Here is a 20476-nt window from a genome sequence, read left to right as displayed (position 1 = left end):
GGGAATTTTGCATTTTAAATAAAATAAAAATTACTGGTGCCCATTTACCTGGGTCAACCAATATTGTCGCATATAAGGATTCCAGAAAAATATACCATCAAAGTGAATGGATTTTGAGCCCATGCTATATTCAAGAATCTCTGCAAATGTTTAATATCAAAAATGAAATTGATTTATTTGCCTCGCGACTAAACGAAAAATTCACGAATTACTCTTCATATCGATTAGACCCAGAAGAAGCACAAGTTGATGCTTTTTCCATTCCGTGGAACAATCTAAAGTTTTATTGTTTCTCTCCTTTTAGTTGTGTTTTGCAAACAATTCAAAAAATTATACAAGAACAAGCAACGGGCATCATCGTAATCCCAAATTACTCAACACAACCCTGATACCCACCATAGCTCTGCCATCTCTCTAACACACTTCTACATCTACCCTCGCAAGAAGTTAGAACCGAAAATTTATTTTGTATCTGTCAACAACTCACGAAGTTAGGTTGTATGGGAAAGATTATCTGATGTAATCATGGGCCTCTAGGAGCACGGGATCAAAGTCCCAGTTCCAAACATGTATTTCAAATTGGGGGCAGATTAAAGAGCACTCTTTTAATCCAAAAATTGCAAAAATTAATGTTTTGCTTTCGAAATTTTTCACTCTGGTTTATCGTTTTCTGTAGTTACTTCAGCCTGAAGTGCCCTATCAGTCTTCAGCCAGACTAATGTTCATTCTATATATACCCTTTGGGCAGCACCCACTAATCAAACGTTTCATGAGGGGCATGCTTGAAATGAGGCCATCTTTCCCTCGATATAACTCTATTTGGGAAGTTAATGTCGTTTTTTATTATTTAATAAAACAATCCAGAATGCAGGATTTAACCTTAAAAAACCTTACATGTCGTTTAAAATTTCTGCTGTTTATACTAAATGGAGAAAGATGTCAAACTATTCATCTCCTTAATACAAAAAACATGGCTCTATCAGTGGAGAAATGTGTCTTTGTTATTAAAAAAAATCAAACAAACTAGGGTTGCACACCAATTCCACCAATTACTTTGGAGGCTTACCATCATGAGCTTGAGCTCTGAATCGTTTGACACCTAACGGAATATATCAAGCAAACAGAGAATTTAGGAATTCAAGAGTGTCAAAAGCTTTTGATAAGTTATACGAAGCCGTACAAACCAGTTTTGCGTGAGATAATATCAATTGGGTGCAAGACAGTGTTATCAGCAGTTTATATTAATACAAAGAAATTTGAATGTCAAATTACCCGAGCTGCCTAGGTCTTGTGTAGCTCATAATTAGGAGACATGAATCAGATTATTGATTCGGTTGGCTGGTCCAATGCCACAACTTTTCAGACATTCTACCATAAACCTGTCAAGACTTCATTTAATATTTGTTCGACAATTTTGTCACCAGTAGAGAATAAGTATGTTTTGTTAACTTATTATATATTATTTAAACTTGACTGCTGGAATTGTTGTTTTTTCTTCTTAATGAAAAAGATTAAGTCTGATTCCATTGTTTACTGTGAAATTTCATACAACTTGACGTGACTTGGGCTGATGACGTAGTAGAATTTAAAAATTAAACGAGATTTAAGTTGAAGTTTAATTTGAATTCTACGAGTCATCAGCCGGGAGTGGAAGAGTTGATGACTCGTAGAATTCAAATAAAACTTCAACTTAAAGTAAGTCTCGTATAATCTTTAAATTCTCACGAAAGTATTGAACACATAATGTTGTTTACAATATCGGCATCGTTCCTTGCTTTACAATAATATTTTGCTAGCCAGATTATCAAGCTAAGAAAGCTTTCATAGCAAATAGCCGATGATATCTGCTTTGACAGCAGAAATATGAAAACAAATAATGCATTATAAAGAAAATGTTTTGAAATGTTTTCAACGTACACGAACTACAAACACGAATCTCGCACATAAAGAAAATTACTTGCGGGGTTATATTGGTCATGCCTTTCAAAATCAGCATGACTAGATGACGTAAAATGTCGTGTTTGAGCATGCTCTGATTCTTTTAACCAATCAAATCACGGACAATTCTACTATAAAATATAGTATATAATAGACTATGGGCTTTTCGGTTTTAATTTTGAACTAACGTTTTAATGTTTCAGAATACATACATGTATTCGAATTTGTGCGCTTGTTCTGTTAATTATAAGTGTCCTCTACGAATTTGTTTGCATATAATTTTGGGTGTAGATAAAAAGCGGGCGCGGACGACGGACGCGGACGGCGGACGCAGACGACGGACGCGGAGGCGGACGCAGATGTAAGACGAACGTCTGTTAGTTGTGTGCGGGAATTGCAAATGATTTATTGTAGGAGTTTGACAATAATTTAAACGAGCTTTATCTTTCAGGATATATTTTTTGACCTCATTATTTAAAGCAATTAAACATGCATATTTCAATTTCAGTCAGTCATATAGAGTGTAACGCAATGAAACCTTATTGTATTTTTTTCGTGTTTTGTCAATGGCATTTCACTCATGTTTGCCCTACGTGGGTGAGCCTTGCTTTTCCAATTTTAAAAAAAGTCAATCTTTTATGACTCAAATCATACGATAAAGAAAATAAGTATTAATTGAAACCATAAGTAAGTAAAAGCTTTGCATGCACTTATGCAAAGAATGTCCTACAGGTAATTTCCTTTTTAAAGATATGATAAGAATATTTGTTGAGGTCCCACTTCTCTGCTGCTCCACATTTCTTTAACACAATTCGTTTTAACTTTAAGTCACTGAGGTAATTCTATGTGATAGAAATAATTACTCGCATCCTTAGATACGAACGGTAGTTATATTGAAAAACATGAGACAATCCTTCTTTTATAGATGAATCACTAGCGTTATAGTTTCTCACGCATTGCAAAAAGAAAGATTCAAGCAAATAAACAAAGAACTTGTATATAGCTCTTTAGAAATATTAACGGAAAAGTAACCTAGCGACGATATTTCTATTGCTATGACTGAAAGAATGCAGTGAAACAGAATTTTAAATTTGACTCTAAGTTATACGGAAATTACGACGGAAAATATCATAACGCTTTTTGAATGCGTTTGGCTAATATTCATCAAAAGTTGTCATATAGCTACAGCAAACATGACTGTAAATGACGCACTGACTAACTTGCAACGGCTTCAAACCTCAGCTTTCAAAAGGAAGTTCAAGTTGAAAACAGCAATATACGTACTGCTTGCCAAATGACAAGTTGACGGAAATCATTTCAGTGCAGTAAATATGAACAGGCTCACGCACGTAAGGCCAACATGAGTGAAATGCCATTGACAAAACACGAAAAAAATACAATGAGGTTTCATTGCGTTACACTCTATATGACTGACTGAAATTGAAATATGCATGTTTAATTGCTTTAAATAATGAGGTCAAAAAATATATCCTGAAAGATAAAGCTCGTTTAAATTACTGTCAAACACCTACAATAAATCATTTGCAATTCCCGACTACAACAAACAGACGTTCGTCTTACATCTGCGTCCGCCGTCCGCGTCCGTCGTCTGCGTCCGTCGTCCGCGCCCGCTTTTTATATATTTATTTGTAAGTTTGCATCTCAAACTTGTGCCAATGTCTTGTTATTTGTAAGTGTGTTTGTACTTGTGGGCCACCGTATATGATACTGTGTTCACTGAACAGATAAATCGAAAGCATGTTTACGTGCGTAGAAACAGACAAAGGTGGAGACACAGAAAATAACAGTATTTTTTTTTCATCTGCCACTATTTTCTTAACAACATCTTAGTAGGACTTTTTCCCGATGATTCCGATTATTTTCAAAATCTTTATGCTGATTTAATTGTGAGCATGACCAAATCGCGCTATAAGCCAGTTAAGGATGATGCCAGGCAGCAAGATAAAACGTAATAGAATACTAGAATAAAACGCTATACAATAGTTGACATTCGTCACATATAGTTATATGCAAGTAAATTAATCCCTAGGAAACTATTAGTCATCAGATTCTACAATGAAAATAATAATAATGAAATAATTTTTTTGGAAATTTTTAGTCGTGCAGAGCATGACCAGCATGACCACTAGCTACACCACTGCCGCCCTTCTCTGTCATAAAAAGTATATTTAAGTTTATTTAACTGATTGCTTTATCTTAATGATCCATCCTTTGATTTTGTTGAAAGCACGTTATTGCTACTTGATTATTGCCATTTATTACGCAGGTTAAATAAATGCTGTTGATTGTCAACAAGTGCTCTTAATTTCCCCCCCCCTCCCCCTTGATAATAAAAGTAAAGGCTGCATGAAATGAGCAAATTTAAATTTCTCTCTTGATAAAGTGCTGGATTTATACGAAATTATATTTTTTTCTATTTTTTGACGTGAAACAAAGTACTGGGTGTGTTAAAAAGCTGAAGAGTTATCTGAGGATTTTTGTTCACATACCCTTGTTTGATTTTCCTTGAAGTTTGCTCCAACTTGACCCCTAAACCAAACGTTTCCTTTATTACCATGTAATGTCCACAGTAACACCATCCCTCCTCCTAGTGCTTGTTGATATATGTTGAGAGAGCCAATTGCCGATCCGTACATATGGTACCAAAAAGTAAAACATTTCATAGAAGGAGGAAAGTAACTACTAGCCAACCAAGCTCTTTCACCAGTTGATTGAGAGGACGTCTCTATATATGCGTATTTACCTAAAATAACACGAAAAAGATAAGTTGAAGCTTTTATTTTGCCATATAATTATAGTGTTGACACAATTTGCGAAAGTCATTGCATATAAACATTCTAAGAGCAAATAGACTCCAGCTGTTTTTATAATGTTTGTTAAAAAGTTCACAGTTACTTTCTTACGTATCTCTTTTGTTAATTTCATCCCATAAATGATACTATTTGCAGATATTTTATTTGTCAATATGGTCAATATGACAACAGTCTCTATCTCTGATCACAAATATGACATTTATTTGCTTTTGGTAGTCCTGCTCATCTTTATTTGTCATATTATTGGGAATTATTGAGGGTCAAGTCATTAAGATTGTAATTTAAAACTTAGGTTAAAATTCTAGTAATATTTCATAATGCACGAGAGTATGATAGTTATTTTAAGATACAAGAAATTGGTGAAGAAATAATTAGTAAACTTAGAAACATACACATACAAATAAGAATGGCCATGTTAAGAAAATAAAATTAAGTAGAATCAGTGAGATTGACTAATCTTAGGAAGGCTAGAATAGGGACAACAAAATGGAAGAAGTGCTTTCGTTAAGATCTGGTTTAAGATTACAAATAAGTAAGCTTTCACGAACTAATAGTTCGAGATTTGAAGTGGGGAGATAAAAAGATAGTATGGAAAAATTATGAGGAATGGAGATATGTTCTATTTCGTCATTGAAAATAATCTTTCGTGATAATTTTTATAGATACAGGACAACGGAGCTGTTTTTTGCATTTCATTTTCATCAAAGGCGAGACTTCAAAGTATTCTGAGATTCATGCAAGAATTCGTGTTTTGGCACATATACAATGCTCCACATTGACAAGTAAATATGTAAACTACCCAAGATCACAAGTGTTTTGAAATCCGCTTTTTGAAGAGAAAGAAGTCGGACAGTTGGCAATGAGAACGGAAAATAAAGCGAAGTGATAAATGGGGGAAAGCAGACGAGCAGAGTTTAGTTAGTTGTGTTCGGATTTGAAGAGAGTGTTCACCAGTAAAAAGCATGCTAAAATAAATGGTGTTGTTTTCGGTTGTGTTAATGTCTATGTTGTTTGTGTCAGTGTTACTGTGTTAGGTGTAGCTAACACTACCGAAAGCAACACCATTTATTTTAGCATGCTTTTTACTGTTTGTTAAGTGTAAACTAATACACTCCCATGACCAGCGGACTACGTAAAGATATACTTCATGTATATATAACATATAAGTTGTACTGTGAATTTCCTTCTTAACAATGTGCCTTCTTTGTAAACGGTGCGTGATTATCACTACATCCATAATAAATAATCCTACACCATATACATAACAACGTCAAATGGTTTTGGGCGCAGATCACGAATACGTTTCAATAGAGATGAAAGGAAGTATGAACTTTGGGAGACAAAGCTTATGGGATATCTTCATAAAGTTGAAAGATACAGTCGAAAGCGACAAACCCAATACAGCAAAAAACGCCAACGTTTATGCAGGATTAATCCAAGTTCCGGAAGATTGATTGCTTTCTCTAGTCATAAGAGAAGCCAAGGATAACGGGAAGAAAGGAAGAAAGATCCTAAGGGAACATTATAGGTCAAGCGGTAAACCAATAGTCATCGCGCTTTATACAGAGTTAACCCGCTGGGTAAAGTGGAAGCAGTAACTGTGACTGACTGCATGCTCCGAGCGGAAGCGACCGTAGCAGCAGTGAGGGATGCAAAAGAAAAAATTCGTGATGCTTTACTAATAGCAATGATTGTTAAGACGGGTTGCGTCTCAATTCAAAGCTTTTAATACTGGAATCACGCAAAAGGACAAGCAACCAACGTACTCGGAATTAAAAGTTGCACTTCGGACATACAAAGAGAACGAGAAGCCATCATCTAAGGACAGTGTGTTGAAAACGGTATGTAATTCCAAAAGCAAATGCTACACGTTCAAGCAAATGCAAGAGAAATCAGATCAGTGTCCCAAGTCAAAGAGGTGGTGTGACAATTGCAAGAAAGGGACCCATAATACTAAAGAGCGTGAAAAGAAAGATCACGGACAGCAATCTGACGGAGCAAAATACGCACGCGAGAGACCTCAAGAACAAGAAGATCAGAATGCATTTATCTTCAAAGTAACTGACGACCTGAGCGACAGCGAGGATACAAGATGTTTGAAGGTAAGCTTATTTGTTAATTGTGGTGCTACCACTCATATAATAAACGACGAGAAGAACTTTGTAAGTTTTGAGAACAATTTTGATTCAAATATTCATTTTATCGAGTTAGATGGTACTAGGCATAACATAGCTTTAAAAAGGGGGTATGACTAAAGAAGTGCTGCACATTAACTTAGGTAACCAGCATAATGTAACTTCAAAGAAGGCTCTTTATGTACCTTCTTTCTCAAAAATATCTTCTCAGTTCAGGCAGCATCTAAGAATAGCGCAACAATAACGTTCCTCCCAGATGAAGCAAAATAAGTACTAGTGATGGGACTAAGTTTGACATTCACAAAGAAGGGAGACTCTATTATTTATATGGTATAAAATCTAGCTTGAACAATCTGAAAACATGGCGCGAAATTCTAGGTAATTGTAACTTAAAGGATAAGGTGAAACTTGAGGGTGTTTTTTTAATGGTATGCGTATTAGTGACAAGGCAATGGAGAGTGTCTGTGACGTATGGACTTTAGGTAAAATGAAAATTGTTCGCAACAGAGAACAAGACGTTAGAGCTAAATCTCCTCTTGATCTAGTTCATACTGATCTTGCTGGACCAGTGACTCCAGAATCTAATCAGGGTTATAAATATGCTACGCCATTAATAGATGATTACTTAAAGGACAACCTTCACTTATCTATTAAAAAAATTTCTTGCTGATTCCTCTCCTTATGGGAAGATCAAATGTATTAAGTCAGACAATGGTTCAGAATTTATAAGTCAGGCATTTAGATTTCTCTTAAACACCAGCTCCATACTCTCCACATCAAATCAATACGGCGCAAAGAAACTGGGGTACGCTCTTCGAAATGGCAAGGTGTCCACTCATCAAAACTAAGTTAAATAAGAAAATTTGGCCTTATCCAATCTTGACTTCCACCTTTATTCGTATCAGGTGTTACAATAATTGCATTAAGAAAACGCCATATCATGCACTTACAAGCAATAAACCAGACGTTTCTAACATTGCCGTCTTTGGCACCATTTGCTTTTCTTACACACATGACAAAAAGAAGCTAGATGCAAGATGTAGGGAAGGAATCTCTTAGTCTACGACAAGAATAGTCCAGCGTACATATTTATGTTTCCAGAAGAAGATAAAATAGAAAAAAGTAGAAATGTAAAATTTACAAATCAATACCAGTCCTGTATCTCTATTTATCCAGGTAGAAATGTGGAGAAAATGTTTATTTTCCACGAATGGATAATGTAGATATAGAAATAGTCTCTCTATAAGTGGACCTTAGAGCCTACACTGTGAAAGAGGGGCATAACGGAAAACTAAGCTATAAAGCTCGCTCTTTTGCCAAAGGGTATTCCCAATCAGCAGGAGTCGATTATTTCGATATATTTTCTCCAAAGTCTAAAATAACTCCATTCGTGTATTATTACAGCTTGCTCTTGACTTAGATATTTCAGTAGATCAGATGGATGTTAAGACTTAATATCTTAACGCTCCTATAAGTTGCAAGCTATACGTAGAGCAGCCTTAGGGCTACGTCAAGTGTGGAAGTGATGGAAAACAATTCTTAACAAGTCATTTTACGATATAAAGCAATGTGGACGTAATTGGAATTCTGTTTTACATTTTTCTTGACATGAAAAGGGTTTAATCAGCTAAAATCATATTCCCCACCCTCTTTCAGCTTCTTTACCTACATTCCACAACATCAATCATGAGAAAACATTTAATTGATTTTTATTATGGAAATATTAAAAGGCCGAGAAATTTGAAATAATGATCTCAGGAGGGAATATTTTTTGTAACAATGCATTTGCCATACAACCCGCAGGAGCATTTTCAGGTACCATTGTAAGGTACCTTTTCTATATCAATCTCCATCTTTCACAGCTCTCTGTCAGCCTCTTTATGTACATGCCACAACATAAATTATAAAGGATGAAAAACCATAAATTGTAAGTATTGTTTATCTTCAACACAAAATATAGCAAAAAATTTTTAGACAATATGGTTTTCACAATCATCCATCCCAAATAATTTTTACTTTTTCATCCGCTTCTCTCAGGGGACTGTATTGGGTGTCCGCTTCTCTCAGAGAAACGAAAAAAGGCTGAGAAATCCCGTGAAATCCGAAAATAAGTAAGGTTTTGTGTAGATATATGAATAATTCTGTTGTGTTTCTTTAATATACTCGTTGCAATTTTAGATCGAATAATAAATCTTATCTCCATACCTTGACGTTGTTGGGCTACAATTACGTTTCTATTCTTTGGCTTACATTTCTGATGTTGATAAGCCACCATTTTTATAAATATTTGGCTATAAGAAATTCTTTTTCGCCGCCGTATTCCCAACCAAAAAACATTCCACTTGTTAAAAACGTTTGGCCAGGGGCCCTCAAATACTAAACTACTACTGTACTTTAAGCTTTTCCTTTCTGTTTCTTACTATTTATGACTTAATTGCTTTGTTTTTTTCTTACAGCAGACAGTGCGATGCTTTTCCTTTAAAAAACACATTTCCAAGTTTTTCGAGGTTCAAAGTAGTCCAAAAGTTTTTCGAGGTTCAAAGTAGTCTAAAAGCTTTTGTGTCATCTCGGTGCAGTGTAAAAGTACAAAACGATGAACATGCCATAGAGCTTATCTGTCAAGTAGCTATTTACAACCATTGCATAAAAAAGGGGCTAATATTTTCCAAAAATTTGGTTATTATATCTTCATCTTGCTCTACGGTCTACCTCTGATTATTAAAAACTTAATAATTTCAAAACTTAAGCCCGATTGTAATGCAAACATATGTCTTCAAATCCTTTGTCGCTCTTTTTACCTTTATGTGATTGGATAATCTTATTTTTTCAAATGTTCACACTATGAAAAATGGTAATCACAATTCACCTAGCATTGTAACTTAATCTAGTAAAATCTGAGGATGTTACCAATTAAGAAGAAACGTCAATAATTTTTTTGTCATCTGTATCATGGTTTGCTTGCATGGCCTATTTATTGCTAGCATGGCATAAGCCAAGCTAAATTTTTTAATGACTTGCTTAGCACTTTGCTTAAAAAAGCTGTATTTTATAATAAACTAAAATGGGCATAGACTCACCAGTCGTAGATCCTCGTCTGTCAGAACTAGGTCCTGTACCAGAACTTGGGGTTGATCCTGATCGAACACTCCAGTCAAAATTATCCAGAAATGCGATATTATGATAGCGACAATCTGACGTGCCAATTCCGTTTTCAAAAGAGCAAAAACCTAAATAAAATCAAAATCATTATCAGTTTTTGCTTTGTGAATTTATGAAAAACTTATTTAGAGTAGCTAATCTGTTTGATAATTAAGTAAAGAATTGATTTTTCAAAGAGAACACAATCATCGACTTTGATTTTCTTAAGAATTTAGATTTTTATGTCCATTGTACGGACCACACAAGGCAAGCTTCATTGGCATAGTGCAAATAATAATGAAATAGTTTAAAGGACATTGGCAACTATTTTACTATTGTTCATATCTAATCTTCATACCTATAGAATGCTTAATATTTTATAATGAGCATCCCTCTACATTTTGAGGAAGAAGCGTTTGAGCCAGGTAATTCACCACAGTTTCTTGAAAAAATTGAATGCAAAGAAAAATTTTCTGTGCGCTAAAATAGAGATGCCTTGCCAACATTGGAAAAACCGTTAGAAGATTCCAACAGTCCAAAAAAACGTTAAGACGAGAGAAAGCATTTTGAGAGGACAACGTAAAAAGGTAACTTTCAGTTATGCTACGAGGATTAATTACTTTTATCACGCAAACCAGTAAGGAACAGTAATTGTTTATTGAATCTAACTATTTTAACAGGGCATTTCAGACGTTTTGAATTCAGCAGAACGACCTTCAACCTCAAAAAATCAGGAATATTTGTCTGAAGAAAGAAGTGAAGAGATAGGCGTCCATCCATATGAACATGCAACACAAAATAACCCTATGGCGATGAAATGCACTGCTTCAACTCAAACCACTGAAATTCTCCATCAATCTCCACGCACATCGTCTAAGTCAACACAAACAACTTTCATGTCGAACTCAGTAAAAGCTCAAACAGTCATTGACGCGACTTCAACTTTTCTTCAACGCAAACATCAAACGTAATCGGTTCCAACACTAGCCGCCGTTTTAACTTCATTGAGTAGGGCAACATATTCATCATAATGCATACCTTCTCATGACAATACAAAACTTTCGATTGCTTTCGACATCAAGTTACAATTTTCACATTTACACCAGTCAAGCGTTTCTAAGCGCCACGCATTTTCCGCTTCGAAGATGTGGTCATGTTCACTGTCTGAACATAGCGATTCACTATCAAGTTCTGAAACATTACCATCGCTTAATCTACCCGATGTTTCAGCATTTTTGCCAATTTCCGGTTTAAATTGGTACGGTAAGATTTCTTCGGCTTGATTCTTATGAATACTGCCCATGACGGTAAAGAAATTAAAAATTATTTTCACTTTTGATGGCCAGACATAAATTCTCTTTTTAAATTTGTGCTGTTGTTTTTCTTTTTACTTACATATGACGTCACGTCGGCCATGTGACCAAAGAGTTAATTTTTGTTAATTTGAAGCAAGATGGACGGCAATATTTTTATTTTCGGAAAAACAAAATGAATGTAACTCAGGAACAAAATTATTTGCTTATGAAAAAAAGAATATTCGTGTCCAGCCTACTAAATAAGTGTACAATAAGCAATAAAAATATCCGTTGCCAATGACCTTTAAACAAAATTTAAGAAACTAAACAAAATTTAACACAGACAAACACAAAAAATATGATACACAATAAAACAATTACAATAAAAATATTTCAAGTAAATAATTTAGAGTGCTTTATAAAAACATATTATTGATTAAAAAATGCTAGGGAAAGTATATTCCTGGCATTTACTACGCTTACAAAATGAGTCCATTTCCAAACCAAGGCTAGATTAAGGGTTGGGCCCAAGAGGCCTCAGTTCAGGAAGACCCACTCAAAGTAATAAAAAGGCACCAACCAAATCAGTTTGATTTCTCAACTGATTATATATAATTAATTATTACAAAACTAAAGTAAATGGTTTGAACCCGGGAGTATCGTTGTATGTTTGTAAATGATGATCGTCCAGGTTAATAAAGTAATATTTTTAATAATAAAGTAATAAAGTAATAAGGTAATATTTTTTTCATATTATCCTGGACGATCATCATTTACAAACATATTACAAAACTAATACCGATATTGCCCGATATTAGAGATATTTAGCAAACATGATGTACCTTCTTAACCTTAGCAAATATAACAAAAATATAGAAAGTAAAGCATAAGACAACCAAAAATTCATACTCACCAGCACCCCATCCTGCTCTTCCAGATGCATAATAAGCATACAAGTTACTTATCTGATGGACAAGAACTGTGGCGATTTGTTGTAAAGTCGTTGTGTTTGAAGCTAAATTTTGCAGTTCAGATACCCTAACAAGATCAAGTAAGGTAGTTTGCTTGACCAATTCAATCTGATAAGGAAGTGCTCGAAAATATCTGACCATGTCGATATCAGAAAATTCTCCATTATTTGTCAGTAAACACGAAAGATTAGAGGAATAACGTTCTCCTTCGTTTGGCACCACATCTCCAATTGTTCTTGCGTAGTACATGGTTAGATTAGGGTTTTGTCCTTAAAAATAACCCTTACAAGTTTTAACAATGTCCTATTTGAACATTACAACATGTTTCATACAGCTATTTATGGAGTTGTAAATATTTAAGGAAGGTTAAGTTGAAGAAAGTGCAAGCGTACCTCTTTGAATTACTTTAATAAATGGCTCCAAAAAACTTTTGACATCCATAAATACGCTGTAATACCTAGCTTGTACACAAGATCTTCCCCATGAAACTATTCCCACTTGCAGCCAAGTGTTGTTTCGTTTACATTGATAAGGTCCTCCACTGTCGCCATTACAGGCACCAACTCCACCTGACTTACGACCACCGCAGACAGACCTTGGCGACACTCTTCCGTTAAAGAAACTTAAACTATTGCACTCCTGAAGACTGACCAAATTGAGCTCCACTTCTTGTAAGTATGGAGAAATCAAGCCAGATGCAGTACGTCCCCAACCAATTACAAAACATGTATCATTCCCGTCAAAAACATCATCTTTACTTGCAAGACAAACAGGCTGCACCCGATCAGTAAAGTTTAAAGGTGTTGGTAATTTTATCAAAGCGATATCATAGTCAGCAAAAAATATGGGACCGTTTATGTAGTATTTGGGATGAACATATGTGAATTCTGGTATGATTGAATACTCATACACACTAGTGGAATCTGTTCTATGATCTGCGACATTTATTGTAATATCGTTACGGAAAGTTGGTGGTTGTGTTGATTGTACAAGACAGTGAGCTGCTGTCAGAATCCAATATTCGTCAATAATTGATCCTGCACAATGAAGAAAGCCTCCACGAGTCAAACTCACCATCCATGGCCATGAGTTTGGTGTAGATTCTGTTCCACCAACAATTAGTGTCTGTGGAGTCTGAGGTCCAGGAAGAATCTTGCGCTCACCACAGGAGTTATTTTGAGAAGAGGCACCTGTAAATTAGTTATTCGATAAATGCATGTGTTGGTTAATTTTTTTCAAAATAAGTTGAATCAAACTTTACTTTCTTAATAGATATTGTCATACCACGTGTTTTAAAAATGATATGGTGTGATTCTACCAGCAATGACTTATGGAGCAGAGACGTGGGCACTTACCAACCATCAAAGAGAGAAACTGGCAATCACCCAAAGGAGCATGGAAAGATCAATGCTCGGTGTCACGAGGAGACATAAGATCCTGAATGAAGACCTGAGAGCAAGAACAAAAGTGAAGGATGTCATCGAGAAAGTTAATAAAGCCAAAGGAAAGTGGGCAGGACATCTAGCCCGAATGAAAAATCATGAATGGGCAAAGAAAACAACTGAATGGACCCCGTGGGACAAGAAAAGAGGCAAGGGAAGACCAAAAAGGAGATGGAGAGATGACATCGAGCAGAGAGCGGGCAGCATGTGGATCCAGAGAGCCCAAGACCGTGAAGAGTGGAGAAGGATGTGGAGGCCATCCGCCAGCAGTAGCGTGACAGGCTGATGATGATGATGATGATGATGGTGTGATTTTTTTATTCACTTGTTTTTCAAACTGAAAAAACATGTCAAAATTTTGCGCGTGGGAGCAGAATGTGTCAGGAAACTCTAGTGAAGTCATATTGTCAATCATTACACAACAACATATGGACTTCTCTTTTTAAGAAAAAGTTCAAATTGAATAATGATTCTACCTTAAACTGCTCAAATTTTAAGTGGCTCTAAACATTTTTTACTATCTCAAAAAGTGAGGAGTCAATAATGTATTATGATCTATACGGCTCTGAACTCGCGTAAGGAGACTTAGAACTTAGAAGTTTCGACAATCAATTCCGCCATTGCATAAATGCATGAAAATTGGCATGAAAACTGTCTTAAGATCTTTAATTCAATGGATCATTGAAAAAACAATTGACACGTGGAAACTCTAAAACAAGAGTAATCACGTGACAAGTTGGCGGTGCTCAGAGATAATGTCGACTCAAATATTCATAATCATTGCGTTTACACATAAATGCTGATTTTCGAGTGGTGCTAATGGCATTTCTAATTTTTGTTCTTGATTTTAACTTTTTTTTTGGAAAACATAAAAATTTATTCATTAATAAATTATGTTTGAAGCGTTCACCAGAGATTTCATCATTTTCACAGTCCAGTGCACGTAATGTTATCCTTCTTACATATGCATCGTTGCTTACACTCTTTTGATCAGACACAACGAATTTTATGCTGACAGCTATCTTTCACGTATTCAAAAGTTTTCTTACATGGTACCAAGACATTTCTTTGTCGTTTTTTCCACAAGTTGACGAACAAGAAACTTGGGAGTTATAAGGGTCTCTCCAAGCTATACCAAATAGCTTGGTTGAAAAACTGCTCATCTCATGTTTTAAAAAAGAGCTTCTTTGGTTCCAGAAATATTTTCAGTTGGAGGTAATTTCCCAAAAAAACAAATCTTGGTGAGCTTAGTTGTTATGTTATGTCAAGTTTCATGCTTCATAAAGTGATCAGATTTTAGGTAAGGTTTCATGATGTAATTTGTTGAGGTAATACATTTTATTTTTTGATGGATATTTTTTAACGCGTGTCTTTGAAATGTGAATTAATTGTGTTTTTTTTAAATTGAACATTGAGCAGATACTTAAAATACAGTTTGTAACTTTTTCCTAAATTGTGCATTTGACTGAATTTCTTGAACAACATACTAAAACTGGCATCAAATAAAAGTCAGATGGTCGTTAGTCATATCTTATATAAAATGAATTATTTGTAAAGCTTTATTGTCTAAATAACTGCTTACCACAGAAAATCATTGCACTCCAAGTGACTATCCATAAACAAGTTTGTAGTGTCATTCTAAAACTGTAATGAATAAATATTTATGAAAAATTTCTGTTATTGCACAATTATACAACCAAGCGGCATACTAAATCATTGGCTTACCCCCCCCCCCTCCCAATAATTTGCCCGCCACTTTGAAAATAAGAAAATTATTTTCAAAATGACGGGCAAGTCGTAAAAACAGCATAGTATAGGTTTATTTTTACAGAAAAGGTAAAATTATGATTGTAAATGTAGTGTTTTAGTTAATTTACGACTTCACAATGAGTTAATAGAATTGGTGGTTGGGCGGAGGAGTGTAATTATTCTCACATATTATTGTTTATATATTAATATATTCATATGATGTCATTTGTAATCACAAATGATAAGATTTCAATCAAAATCTGGCCCACCATATAGTCCTCCAGAATTATTTATTTTTGAACTTTATATCCTGTGTTTTCACTGAACTTTTTTAACAACATTAAAAACAAGCCGTCTTCCTCGTTATCGTAAATAGTTATTGCATAATTAAGGTATGCCGAAACATGCCTACTTTAAAATATCTGTTTTTTTATAAAATGCTTGGTAAATAACTAGTAATGTTAACTGCTTTATATATGAAGTAAATGCCAACAAGTGCAACCGGAGAAAGAACATTTTCCATGGCCAGAAGAGTTAAGACTTGGTTGAGGTAAACTATGACCCAAAAGCAGTTTTATAGCGTCGCACTACATTTCCACAAACACAGAACAGACAAACGTTTGCTAATAGAGGCATCAAATGAGTTCGTTGAACGCAATGAAAATAGAAAGCGCAATTTTTGAACATTTACTGACACTAATTGCAAGCAACGGAACACAGACATGGTTGAACAATATGAAAAGTTCAACTCTATTTCCACGATTTGCTGTATTATTTCGGTAAATTTGTATAAACTTATTTCTCTCGAACGATTTCATGACAATGCTAAAACTCGGACGTCTTAAGCTGCTCCTATTATTGACATTTGTAATCCCCCCCCTAATAAATAAAACGCTCCGCAGTGCCTGTAAAACACTACTTAAATTTTTGAAATTAAATTAAGAAAGTATACTGAGTAATATAAACATTTCTTATAGTTCTGTTAATCGCGTAATTTAAACAACTCTTATGTCACAATACCACACGCTCTTACCTCAAATTTAAGCAAAAAAAGGTTTCGGATCTGTATAACTTGCTCTTTCTTGTCGTCAAAGGCACTGCACTACACAGCGAATGCAGTTAAAAAAGCTAATTTAGTTAAAAGTTGCACGCTATAAAGTGACTTATCAGGCGCTAAGCATACTGATGTATGTACCATGTATAGGGTCTTTGTTAGCTTGGGTGATTTTATGTCTATTCTAATTAAAAAGACAATTCCTAGTAAACGTTTAAGCTGAAGCATTTTCGAGAAAAAGAATTGTTTGTTTAACTAAAGTTTATATTAAACAAAACACTTAAAAGACCTCTTTACCATTAAAGACATTCGGTATGAGAAGAACGAAAATTTTTATAAATAAACACGGCAATTAAAGCATATAATTGTCGCGGGTGGCGAATCGTGAGAAAGTCGTGGCTAGTTTTCAAAATGTTTTGTTAACAGTTTGACGTCATCTGAGATAATATTTTCTATTTTTAGTTACAGCTATGCAGATTTTAAAAATTAAAAGAACTTTTCCATTTAATAATAATTAAATTTTCTGAAAACATTTAGCAGGCATATTTTGCAAGTAAGTTATTAAAAAACTTCTAAATACACAATAGCGACTGTTTCTTAGGTTTTACATTTTTTCATTTAGCTATAGTTCCAAATGTACCGAACAAGAAACATAATGAAATGAACGAAAACGAGCAACTGTGTATGAACAGCAAAATCTCTCAAATGGACCTCCAAGCTCAAGAAGAGAGAAAAATCCAATAATAAATCGAGTATGCTAGATACCACAGCACTTTACATAACTTGACATAACAGAGCCAAAAACTCCTAAAGACGCTATTGACAGTGAATATGCTACGAAATGGAAAGCTTCTTTAGGGGGGACTAATAGTCATTTTTTAGAGAATGAAACGTGGACGCGTTTATTGAATTGCCAGTTTGAGTTTCTGCTTTTCCCACTTTTAGCTGCACTTACTTTGATCAATAATACATTTAAATCACGTAATCTTTAAAATACTACATACGTGCCTATATGGCTGTAGTCAATGATGGATCTTGTGTGCAAAACACAATAAGTTCTTTGAATTTGGCTATGTCTTCTTCCTTAAGATGGGAAAAGATAGTATTAAGACTGAATGTACTGCCGTACCTACTAAAATATTACATCTTTGGCAAGCATTAAATTAACCATATTTTCGTATTTTTAGTATAGGTTGAGTACTCAATAAACATTGTTATGCGATGATTTTTTCTTATCAGACGATGATGACAGTGATGAACCCATAATTCAACACAGAGCCCCTCAGTTACCTCCTGCTCCACGTTGCGCATCTTTTAGTATGAACAATGAGCATTTATTAGAATCTTCTGAAAGTAATATGATAACAGCCGTCAATGAAATCTTATCAACAAATTCTAGAAGTAAGTACTGTAGTTGCAATGCAATAGCCCATTGCTTTAATCAAAGGAGTGCAGTTTTTCATATTTAAATCTAATGGGTGATTTTGCTTTTTAGATTTGCCGATCTACAGCAAACTGACCTCCCTTGCAGAAAAAGGAACAAGCGCAATTATATTCCTAGTACAAGTGGACAATTTTTTGACAGACACGTGAATGATAAAATTTCTCTTTTCATCCTAATATAATATTGATCTAGATTTATATGAAGGTGAACTAGCACCAGAAATCCTAAACACAAAGGATCATGCAATAACTTCGCCATCTACTAGTAGAACACCATCTCAGCGTAGTGGTAAGTTTTCTGTCATCAGAACTGACTAATCAGCAACTTTCATATAATATGTCGACTAAAATGTTGAAATAATTTTGATTGATTCTTTTTAAATAACTTTAACATTCATATTGTACATTTTCTGTTTTTATACGCCTATCGTTGCATTATATGGCTTATGCATGTTCTACAGGTGCTGTAGTCGTTGGTTCTTTAAAATAAGGTTGTGATTAGTTGAAAAAATGTTAGTTATAGATAAAATTACAGTTGTGTTCACCACGATTTAATTAAAATACATTCTTTCAAATCTAATTCTCAGCGTTTGCTCTCAAACTACTAAATGAAACTTTCTCGAGGTTTTTTATTTTAGTCACCTTTCTGTTTCTGACTTTTCAAACTTGTAGTGCCTTAATTTAAATGACGTTCGTGCGTGGAATTAAGATATATGTTAAACCCAGTACATGTCTTCTCTGTAGATACAAGCAACGTCTCTTCACAAGGAATTCCTACAGCTGGCACAACAAGAGAAAGCATTCTCAACGAAACAGTGGTGTCCTAGGCAAGCTTTTCTTACAATTTTTAATTGCATGTCTTGTTGTTACGTTTTCATTTACGTTCATTTCGTGTCGTTTGAAATGTTTTTTTTTTCTTCACAACTAACTGCAACACGTGATTGCTTTGCAGATGCGCATTACCTTTCATTGCACGAAACGCCTTCGACAAGTTTTATGAACATAACACCTGCAGGAAAACGTTCTCAACAAAACATTAATGGTACCTTTTCTATAGTATATAATTTTTGAATAGCATTGTTATTATGTATGCGTATTCAATTAGCAGTTTGATGCGAGTTTTTATTTGAATGTTCTTGTTAGCACGTTGTAAGGTTTTATATTTTTAAGATGTTACGTAGGTCATACATAAGTTATTCAAATATTTTCTTATTTATCTTGTAGGCATCCAAAGATCAGTTCTCACCAAACTGCAAACATTAATTGATAAGCAAGAAGAAGCGTTGTAAATATTGCGTGCTCTGTTAAGTGCTACGAAAGGTGTAGACGAGCACGACAATTTGGAAGATGTTGTACTTAGTCCCTTAGATTCGGTTGAAGAACTTGAGAATCTATCCTCTAGTCTTGATGAAGAAAAGTCCAGAAGAAACTCGGTTAGTTTTGGAAAGTTAACCACCCATACGTATTTAGTAATATTTATTGGCACCGCCTATTTTTTATGCACGAGTCTTTCAAGTGTTACGTAAAAAAGTGTGACAAAAGAAGGCCTAGCCCTTCCCCTTTAACGGTTTGGAAACGTGAAAACGATAGTTTCATTTGCAATTACGTCACATAATATTGACTTTTTTCTACCATTTGTGTTTGAAGCTTGAAAACATGCACGTTCATCAAAGTCTGAAACGTAATTTTAATAACGATTTTCGTGACGTTAGGGGGTCAGATTATCTGATTAAACTATATGAATCTAGTATCGTGTTTTTCGTGAGAGCATTGTCGTGTTCTGACTGATTCAAATACGTTACGATACTTCAAACGGCTTTTAAGAGTGTGTCGTTTTAATTCTGCTGATATATTTTAACGAAGAAACTGGTCTTTCTAAAAGCTCTCACCATTCACTTTGGATGGTTTTATTTTGCAATTCGGGATCAAAATGATTATATATATGTGTCTAAATTAAAACTTTTCCCTTATAATTTATCTTTTACTCGCTTTACTAATTGCTGTTTTTGGTAGAACTGTCGCAAACACCTGTGCAAACAGTGTTAGAAGAATTATGACAAAGCTAGGAACAAATAATCTACGGTCCCAATTTAGTTTAAAAGGCAAAAGTAAACTTCCATTGTTCTACATTAATTAACATTTTTGTTAAGGTTTAATTTTACGAGGTAAATATAAAACAGTAGTCAGCAATATTTTACTTTACTATCCATTTTTCTTTCTTGTGCAAAATATAAAATGTGAAATTGAATATATTGTGCCTTCATGAATTGTTGTTAGTCTCAGGTATTTCTCGACTTCATATGTATACCCTGCCTTTATTCAGCGTGTGTTATCCCAAGACGATAGATACTAGTCGTTTAGTTACTGCCTTGTTTACATTTTAGGGAAGACCACGATTCTATATTTTTGTATGACGTGGATGATGTTTTAACAGCAACAGTTACAATACTTTTATGTCTTTTAGAAACGCTCCAAAT

The 20476-nt window shown here is 34.6% G+C and overlaps 1 protein-coding gene across 1 annotated transcript in view; it reads right to left on the bottom strand.

The window, feature by feature from the left end:
• The window catches only part of LOC124449262 (MAM and LDL-receptor class A domain-containing protein 1-like), a gene marked incomplete at its 3' end in the record, with an annotated part of 51989 nt that extends 35332 nt beyond the window's left edge, over positions 1-16657 (bottom strand). Inside the window, exons 1-6 of the mRNA XM_047000201.1 lie at positions 16536-16657; positions 15336-15397; positions 12704-13501; positions 12254-12580; positions 9985-10134; positions 4449-4702 (exon numbers count right to left, since the gene is read on the bottom strand). Coding sequence (XP_046856157.1) covers positions 4449-4702; positions 9985-10134; positions 12254-12580; positions 12704-13501; positions 15336-15390 — 1584 coding nt within the window. The remainder of the gene's footprint in view (positions 1-4448; positions 4703-9984; positions 10135-12253; positions 12581-12703; positions 13502-15335; positions 15398-16535) is intronic.
• Between the last annotated feature and the right edge of the window lie 3819 nt (positions 16658-20476).

This window comes from Xenia sp. Carnegie-2017, unplaced genomic scaffold (genome assembly GCF_021976095.1).
Source record: "Xenia sp. Carnegie-2017 unplaced genomic scaffold, XeniaSp_v1 HiC_scaffold_23, whole genome shotgun sequence".
Classification (NCBI taxonomy): domain Eukaryota; kingdom Metazoa; phylum Cnidaria; class Anthozoa; order Malacalcyonacea; family Xeniidae; genus Xenia; species Xenia sp. Carnegie-2017.
This window is presented reverse-complemented; position numbering and strand designations above follow the sequence as displayed.